This window comes from Physeter macrocephalus, chromosome 2 (genome assembly GCF_002837175.3).
Source record: "Physeter macrocephalus isolate SW-GA chromosome 2, ASM283717v5, whole genome shotgun sequence".
Lineage (NCBI taxonomy): Eukaryota > Metazoa > Chordata > Mammalia > Artiodactyla > Physeteridae > Physeter > Physeter macrocephalus.
The window spans coordinates 135,929,206-135,938,749 of NC_041215.1; the positions used below are offsets into that span (position 1 = coordinate 135,929,206).

General features: G+C 52.6%; 1 protein-coding gene across 1 annotated transcript in view; it reads left to right on the forward strand.

Moving 5' to 3' along the window:
* Positions 1-5,841, forward strand: part of RAMP1 (receptor activity modifying protein 1) — a 44,840-nt gene extending 38,999 nt beyond the window's left edge. Inside the window, exon 3 of the mRNA XM_028482985.2 lies at positions 5,484-5,841. Within this exon, the coding sequence (XP_028338786.1) occupies positions 5,484-5,739 (256 nt within the window). The 3' untranslated portion in view covers positions 5,740-5,841. The remainder of the gene's footprint in view (positions 1-5,483) is intronic.
* Positions 5,842-9,544: the final 3,703 nt, after the last annotated feature.

Below are 9,544 nucleotides of genomic sequence, written 5' to 3' on the forward strand. Positions count from 1 at the left end.
CCGCGGCGTGTGGGATCTTCCCGGACCGGGGCACGAACCCGCGTCCCCCGCATCAGCAGGTGGACTCTCAACCACTGCGCTACCAGGGAAGCCCGGGACTTTGGTTTTTAATAATACCTGACACACTTGCACTTACCTTGTGCCAGGCCTTTGATGTGTGCGAATTCATTTTTTTCACAATGAGACCCAGTCTGTCCTGACTTCCCGTGGCTTTCTCCACTTCTGTTTTCTACTTGGAACATGAGTCCTCGTTCACTTAGAAAGGCCACGCCCCCCCCCCGTGGGCACGGGTCCTGCACACCGTCCACTGCCTCTGCCAACTCTCTCCCCCCTTGTGCCCCATCCACTTAGCTGCTCACGTGGACTGAGGGAGGCCCTGTGTGCCCTGTGCACTTGGGGTCATGACCCAGAGGGCAGCCAGGGCAGAGAAAACCGTGACCTAGCGATTGAGAGACCGTATGATAGGCGCTGGAGTAGAGGGGTGCTTGGGTGCTGGAGAGGCCCCACGCTTGTCCTTTCGACAGCCTTTCAGTACCTCTCTGAGCAGCTGCTCTGTGTTAACTTGTGGCTTCTGTTCCGTGTACTCACTTCCTGGATAAAATAAGGAAAAGTACATTTTATATATCTTCATTTTTACTGCTTAGGGAGCTCTTCATTTCTTTGTATGGGTCCAAAATTCCTTCTGTTATATTCCTTTGACTGAAGAACTTTCTTTAACATTTCATGAAGCACAGGTCTGGTGGCAATGAATTCTATAAGCATTTTTTTCTGAAAAGGTCTTTATTGCAAGCTCATGTGTTTTTTTTTTTCATATTTGAAAGATGTTTTTGCTGAGTAGAGGATTCTGGGCAGACAGGGTTTGGGGCCCCACCCCCTAGTACTTGAAAAATGCCACACATTGTCTTCCAGCTATAGTCTCAGTAAGAAGTCTGCTCTAGTTCACATCACCCGTTCCTCTGTAGGTGTCTTTCTTCCTGAATGACTCCAAGACTTTTTTTCTTGGATTTTTTTCATCGTCTTTGTTTTTCAGCAGTTTGACTTTAATGTCTAGGTGGCTGTTTTTTTGTTGTTGCTGTTGCTTTGTTTTTTTATCCTGGTTTTTTTTTTGGGGGGGGCGGTTCTCTGGCCTTCTTGGATTTGTGATTTCTCATCTCATTATTATTATTATTATTACCTACTAGTCATTATTAATTTGTAATAAGTAAATAATTCATGCTAATTCATTTATTTAGTATCTTATTCCACTTGGATGGTGGAAGCCAGTGGAGACTAAAGGTTAATAATATAACAATAATAATGAAGTTAGTTAATTGGACAAATGTTTAATCTGGGCCTGATTTCCCATGGAGCTGCTTTAGGCACTGTGACATTGTGGGAATTATACAAAAGCACAGAAGAGGGCCTTCTCTCCAGAAGCTGCTCATCTCTTTGGGGGTAGGGCTCGGGAGTGGTATTTGCAAGGACAAATACCAAATAAGTGGTATTTCTTAGGTAGGGTTTCCTAGTTGATACAGTATCCTAGCTTATATAAAACCTTTCAACTATTATCTCATTATTATTATTATTATTATTTTTTTTTTTTTTGCGGTACGCGGGCCTCTCACCGTTGCGGCCTCTCCCGCTGCGGAGCACAGGCTCTGGACGCGCGGGCCCAGCGGCCATGGCTCACGGGCCCAGCCGCTCCGCGGCACGTGGGATCTTCACAGACCGGGGCACGAACCCGTGTCCGCTGCATCGGCAGGTGGACTCTCAACCACTGCGCCACCAGGGAAGCCCCATCTCATTATTTTTGGAAAATTCTCAGCTATTATCTCTTAAATATTTCTTCTGCCCAATTCCTTCTCCTTTCAGAACTCAAATCACAAGCTGGAGTTGACATCATTGACATTGCTGTTAATTTACCACAGCTCTTGGATGCACTATGTTTTTCTTTTTGTTTCAGTTTGGGTAATTCTACTGACCACCTTCACATTCGCTAATTCTCTCCTCAGATGTCAAGTCTGATGACAAGCTCATCAAAGATGGACTCTCTGATACTGTGGGATTCCCCCCACCCCCCCAGCATTTCTCTTTGACTTTCTTACAGTTTCCATCTCTCTGCTGAAATTCTCTATCTGTTCATGCATATTTTCTACCTTTTCAAACAGTCCCTTTATCATATTAATATTTTTTAAGTCCCTGTAAGATACTTACCATATCTGGGTCATCTCTGAGTCTGCTTCTGTTGATTGCTTTATCTTTTGACAATGGGTCCCAATGTTTTATATTTAGTTTATTTATTTTTGGCTGCGTTGGGTCTTCGCTGCTGCTCTAGTTGCGGCGAGCGGGGGCTACTCCTCGTTGCTGTGCGTGGGCTTCTCACTGCGGTGACTTCTCTTGTTGCGGAGCACGGGCTCTAGGCGTGCAGGCTCCACTAGTTATGGCACATGGGCTCAGTAGTTGTGGCTTGCAGGCTCCAGAGTGCAGGCTCAGTAGCTGTAGTGTATGGGCCCGGTTGCTCCGTGGCATGTGGGATCTTCCCAGACTAGGGCTCGAACCCGTGTCCCCTGCACCGGCAGGCGGATTCTTAACCACTGCGCCACCAGGGAAGCCCCTAATGTTTTATTGAATGTTGAACTTGCATGTGTAGAACAGAAGAGATTGAGGTAAATAGTATTTACACCTGGAAATGAGTAAGCCTCTTGTGTCAGGCTGTTAGTGTGGGATTTCAGTCAGTCTTGTGCGGAGTTGAGCTGGGTTGGGATGTTGTTGCTGTGGTTTCCTTCAGAGCACCGCAGGCCTCAAATGCCTCTGGCAATGGGTTACCACTGCCTTGTACTCAGGGTGGGGCTAGAGAATTTTCCTTCATGTGGTGTGTCCCACCCTGCATGCCTGTGCCACAGAGTAGGTCTCTCTCCACCTCCCTGTGGCAGATTGCCGTTGCTTGTCTATGCCAGGTTTGTACTGGGAGAGAGGGAGGGGCTCCCTCTCTCCTGGTCCAGCTTCAGCTTAGAAAGCCACCGCGCCCTCAACCTCAGGATCCCTGCTCCTCCTCCCTGTGGCAGCCAGACTCTGCCCTGTATCTGTGGGGTCTTGGTGGGAGATTCCTGCCACTCCCCCAGTGGTAGGAGACCTCAGTTTGGTATCTTGCAGGCTCCTAGGTCCAGGATGGTTTCCTGCTGCTCTCCCAAGGGGAAAGAGTCTTTTACCCATCCTTCTCCCAGGCACAGTGTGCCTTCTTGTGCCCTGGAGCTAACAGGCTGTGCCGTCCCTCCCTCGAGGCTTTGCTTCCTGGAGAGAAGGGTCTGGGAAGATAGGAAGGGCTTCAGGCCTGTTCAGCTGAAGCCACTGATCATCAAGATCAGCTGCTCATCCTCCAGGGGCCCAAGCCTGTTGCTGCTTCTGTGACAAGGGTTTGGGAAATGTGTGGTGTCTGTGCCTGGCCCCAAACAGCAGCCGATCCCCTGCCTGCCCCTAACCTTTCTCACGAGCGCCCCCTGGAGCCTCATGCGGAAGAGCAGAGAGTCATGGAACCCCGCTCACTGCATCTGGGGCCCCAGAAATTCCAGAATGACCCTCCAGCCCACACTAAACCCTGGGCAGTTCAGCTATTATGTAGCTGGTACAGCAGCTGCATCTTTCTCCTCCTTGAAACTCAGGTTACTTTGCTGCCTTGCAGTCTCAGCTCTCTGATGGACTCAAGAAAATGTATGATTTTGTAGTTTCTTCAGCTTTTTTTGCTGTTCATATGAGATCAACACTCGGCGTTGCTTTCTCCATCCTGAGCAGAAGTGACACTTTCTGGAAACTACTGAATACATTTTAATTTCCCCCAACACTGAATATTCATTTCTTAAAAAACAGGGGCTCCCTTGGTGGCGCAGTGGTTAAGAACCCGCCTGTCAATGCCGGGGACACGGGTTCGAGCCCTGGTCCGGAAAGATCCCACATTGCTGTGGAGCACTAAGCCCGTGCACCACAAATACCGAGCCCACGTGCCACAACTACTAAGCCCGTACGCCACAACTACTGAGCCTGCGCACCTAGAGCCCGCAAGCCACACTGCTGAGCCCACATGCCACAACTACTGAAGCCCGTGTGCCTAGAGCCCGTGCTCTGCAACAAGAGAAGCCACCGCAATGAGATGCCCGCGCACCACAACAAAGAGTAGCCCCCGCTCGCCGCAACTAGAGAAAGCCCGCACGCAGCAACAAAGACGCAATGCAGCCAAAAATAAATGTTTTTTAAAAATAAATAAATAAAATTAAATAAAAAAACAATTTACTCAAAAAATTAAACAGACTTATGATATGATCCAGCACTTCCACTTCTGGCTATACAGCCAAAAGAAGTGAAAGCTGAGACTCGAGTAGATAATTGCACACCCGTGTTCATAGCAGCAGCATTTGTCACAATAGCTAAAACATGGAAGCAACCTGAATGTCCGTCAATGAATGGATAAACAAAATGAAGTATGTACGAGCAATGGAATATTATTCAGCCTTAAAAAGGAAGTAAATTCTGACCCAGGCTACAACATGGATGAACCTGGAGGACATTATGCTCAGTGAAATAAGCCAGTCACAAAAGGACAAATATTGTAGAGCCAACTTATATGAGGTGCCTGGAGTAGTCAGATTTCATAGAGACAAAAGGCAGATGGGAGTTGCCAGGGGCTGGAGGGAGAAATGGGGGTGAGTGTTCAATGGGGACAGAGTTTCTGTTTGGGAATGAAATAGTTCTGGAGACGGATGGTGGTGATGGCTGCACGACAATGGAAATGTACTTAACGCCACTGGACTGTACAGGTACAAATGGTTGAAATGGTAAATTTTATGTTATTTATATTTTACCACAATTTTTTTATAAAAAATTTACTGGTTCTTGCCATGTGCCAGGTACTCTTCTAGGTATTGGGATTACAGAGGTGAACAAAATAGACAAAATCCCTGACCTCATGGTGTTTACACTCAATAAGCAAAATAAATCTGTAACCTGCTACAGTGAAGGGTGATAGTGGTGTGGGAAACTCCTCAGCAAGCGTGGGAAGATGAGGGGTGGGAGGTCACGGTAAGCATGGGAGGCCTCACAGTGAGTCCTGTGGACACCTGGGGGGCTTTCAGGCTGGGGGGCGTCTGCTCGGGGTGATGCAGACAGCAAGGGGCTCAAGAGGCTGCAGGTCTGCCCACCCCTGAGGGCTCGCTGGCCCAGGCTGCCTTCTGAAGACGCCTGGCTGGTCCACCTTCCCGTTTGCCCGTGGTGTGGCATCCCAGCTCCCGGAACCCCTCAGCCCCAGCTTGCCTTCTGGGGTGTGAGCACGTGTAGGACATCGAGGGAGCCCGCACAGGACCCGTCCAGGACCCGTGTCTCTCAGGCCAGGCCCCCCGCCTCGGGCCTGGACTTTGGGGGCGCTCGCCTCAGTGGGGAGAGGGGTGGGGAGCCCCCGGCTGGAGCCCCACCTTCCCTGCCCGCCAGGGACTGACGACCTGCTTCTCCATCTGCAGGAGCTACGAAGAGCTCTCGGACTGCACCAGGCACGTGGCGCAGAAGCTGGACTGCTTCTGGCCAAACGCGGCGGTAGACGCGTTCTTCCTCACAGTCCACCGGCGCTACTTCAGAAACTGCCCCGTCTCAGGCAGGGCCTTGCAGGACCCGCCCAGCGGTGTCCTCTGCCCTTTCATCGTGGTGCCCATCCTGGTGACCCTGCTCGTGACGGCGCTGGTGGTCTGGAGGAGCAGGCGCCTGGAAGGCATCGTGTAGGCTGGGGGCCCCCTGCTCCCAGCGGGGGACGGGGAGGGCTGCCGCTCATGGAGGCTGCCGGGCAGGCCAGAGGGTGGGCGTGGGGGCCGAGCCTGGCCAAGGCTTCTGGGACTCCAGCGGCAGAGCAGACCCCCGGTCCCCTCTTCTTCTACCCAAGAAGGGCTCACAGCAGGATTCTGGCGTGGTCACGGCACAGGCATTGACCTAGAAGCCGCCCTAGGAAGGGCAGCCCAGGTGCTGGGAGGGAGCGGGCCGTAGCTGTCCGTGTTTCTGGGGAGGGTTCTGAGCTGTCTCCCAAGGTGTTTATGAACCACCCTCTGGCTCGATCATGGATAAGTAGTTTGTGATTAAAGGATGTCCTTGAATTTGGGAAGCGTCATTCTTTCTGGATGTGGACCCTCGGGAGTGGAAGGATGGGAGAAACTCTAGCCCCTTTGGATTTTGTCTTTCTCTGACAGGAGGCGCCCTCGCAGGTTACCTTTATGGGGGACGATGATGGCGAGGCCCCACGGGGGCTGAGCGCTGTGCGTGCGCTGAAGCTGCTCCCCGGGATTCTGAGGCCCCCGCCGCATCCCCGCCACTCTGTCTAGAACCACTGGCTCAATGGGCTGCGACTGGCAGACAGGAGGAGGCCAGGTCTGCTCAGTTTTTACTGAGGCCCCTCCCCAAAGATGCCTCGCCAGCCCCCGGTCCAGGCACCCACCTCCATTCTGTCCCCCAGGGTTTCAGCGGCTATTTCCTCTGCACCCATCCAGGCTGCTGCTGCTGCGCCCCATTCACCACGCTTCCCAAGCTCCAGCTTCCAGAAGGTTCTGGATCTCCAAAGGGAGCTCCCTGCACCGTCCCTTCCAGATGGCTCTTGAGCTCAGACCCCCCCCTCTGAGGTCCCTACAGCCCCCAACAGGCTGCAGCGCCTCCGGCCCAGGACCTGCCCCTTCTCAGGCCCACTGCCCTCCGCGTCGGCCTCCCCTCCTCCCAGCTGGACAGCCACCCAGACACTTGGCCAAGGCCACGGCCCCTGAGCTCTTCAACATTAGTCGAACCCGCGCTGGGGCTGGACGGGCCGGACCCCCGCAAGGGCGCCCCAGTGGCGATGGGCCCGGGGCTGGGCCTCGCCGGCCCGAGAGCCCCGACCGTCCCCCTGGGCAGCCCCTTGCGGGGACGACGGGCCATCCCTCGGGGCGTCCCGCGTCCACACTCCGGACCCCGGGGCGGGCTGGCCCGGCTCCTCGGCCTCCCCACGGCGCGCACGCGGCGCCAGAGCAGCTGCCCCCGAGGACGCGGACGCCTCAGGGGGCGTAGATCCTCCTCCCGGAAAGGGGCCGGCAGAGGGCCGGCAGCGGGCGCCGCGGTCGGGGCGGGGCCGGGGGCGGGGCCGGGGGCGGGTCCCGACGAGCCTCGTCCCGGGAGAGCAGGGCGGCAGTGCGCACGCCGAAGGGCAGCCCCGCCGGCCTCGGGGGATTCACCCCGTGACCTGTGACACGTGCGTTTGCCGGAGGCGGCGCTTCGGAACCGCGGACCCTGCTTCCTTCCTGCAGGTACGGCCGCTCGCGGTGATTCGCGGGGACTCCTCCCCTTCGGCGCCGCAGGGCGCGCCCGACCCCCGACCCCTGACCCCCGACCCCCGCAGGCTCTCGCCTCCAGGTCGCACGGCCCAAGGCCCAGCGCCGAGCAAGGGGTCCTTCCAGAGTCAGTTTTCCGACTGTGGCGTCTTCAGGGACCGGGCCGTCCCTCCCCACGTGCTTTGCTGGCCGGAGGTGCGTGGGGTGGGGACGGGGTCGCCCTTGGTGGAAAGGCTTCTCCTGCCTCAGGTCTTCCCAAGTGGCCGCTCACTTCTGCACCACCGACGGCAGGTTAATGAGATTTTCCAGTTTTGACCAAGGAAAGTAAGCTTCTGCGGGACAGCAGGCCACTTGTTTCTCACATTTCAATATGTAGCCCCGTATGACCGTTTTCACTTGAAAGAAAACGGACTGAGAGCGGAGCTGGTCCTTACGAGGCAGAGGACAGTTTTATGGGAAGAATGTGTTTTCCGAGCGCTCTCGTCTGAAGGGTCTGCTCAGAAAGCTGTCACCTAATTTCATGAAGTCAGAATGTCGCGTGTTCCGGAAAAACGGTTGGGTACCTGTTTTCAGACCTTTGGAAGTGTATTTCCTGCCATCATAGCGTGTGAAGACTAATCGTGTTAAACCCGACAGAAAAGGCCAAGCTCAGCCACGCGACAGCCTTCCTACTGTCCCCCCGCCATGGCTCTGTGCCCGCACCTCCTTGTCCATAAAGTGGGGAGGGTGATGCGGTCTCCCTCGAAGGGGGATGCGTTAATTAAGTAAAATGTCTTAGCCCCAGGTTTCCGCCCGCATGGGATTCTGGTGAGGCGGTTGTTGGCACGGCCCCTGTGAGCCGGGGAAGGTTCTAGATGCCATGTGATCTCAGGAGGGTCGGCGAAGCCATGGGGGTCCCTGCGCCAAAGCCTGCGGCCCGGAGCCCCGGTGAGCAGGCCTGCCTTGACCTGCCCGCCCCCAGCTCTCGCGAAGGGCCCCATGGAGTGTGGCCTGCAGGTAAAGGCCCGATGGGTAGCAGGGCTGACGGGGCCGTGGGGCAGCCCCGCTCCCGGTGATGGAGGGCCTGCCAGGCTCTTCCTCAGGAGCCACCCTGCAAAGCGCAGAGCGCACGCACGCGCTGCGCGCTCAATGGTAGCGGTTAGTATTAAAACGTTTCACAGCCAGTGTCACTAACGCTGAACAATATCATTATTTTAAAATTATCCAAGCTAACGGAAGAGAACAGTGATTGATCATTTTAAAGTATTTTTCGGGTTTATTAAATATGTTTTAAAGTACACAAAAATTGGGTCTTGTCTTTAGAGACAATTTTTTTAAATTGAAGTATAGTTGATTTACAATGTAAATGGTATACAGCAAAGTGATTCAGTTATAAATATGTATATATATTCTTTTTAACATTGTTTTCCATTATAGGTTATTACAAGATAGTGAGTATAGTTCTCCATGCTATACGGTAGGACCTTGTTGTTTATCTATTTTATATATAGTAGTTTGTATCTGCTAATCCCAGACTTCTAATTTATACTCCCCCTTCCCCTTTGGTAACCATAAGTTTGTTTTCCATGTCTGTGAGTCTGTTTCCGTCTTGCAAATAAGTTCATTTGTATCATTTTTTTTAGATTCCACATATAAGTGCTATCATATGATATTTGTCTTTGTCTATATGACTCATTTCACTTAATATGCTAATATCTAGGTCCCTCCATGTTGCTGCAAATGGCATTATTTCATTCTTTCTTGTGGCTGAGTAATATTCCATTGTATATGTGTACCACATCTTTTTTATCCACTTATCTGTCAGTGGACATTGAGGTTGCTTCCATGTCCTGGCTATTGTAAATAGAGCTGCAATGAACATTTTGGTACCTGACTCTTTTTGAATTATGGTTTTCTCAGGGTATATGCCCAGTAGCGGGATTGCTGGGTCGAATGGTAGTTCTATTTTTAGTTTTTTAAGGAACCGCCATACTGTTCTCCATAGTGGCTGTATCAATTTACATTCCCACCAACAGTGCAGGAGGGTTCCCTTTTCTCCACACCCTCTCCAGCATTTGTTGTCTGTAGATTTTTTGACGATGGCCATTCTGACAGGTGTGAGGTAATACCTCAAGGTAGTTTTGATTTGTATTTCTCTAATGATTAGTGACGTTGAGCCTCTTTTCATGTGCCCGTTGGCCACCTGTGTGAGACAGAATCTTTTTGCTAGATAGAGTTTCGCTAGATGTTGCGTTGTTGTATGC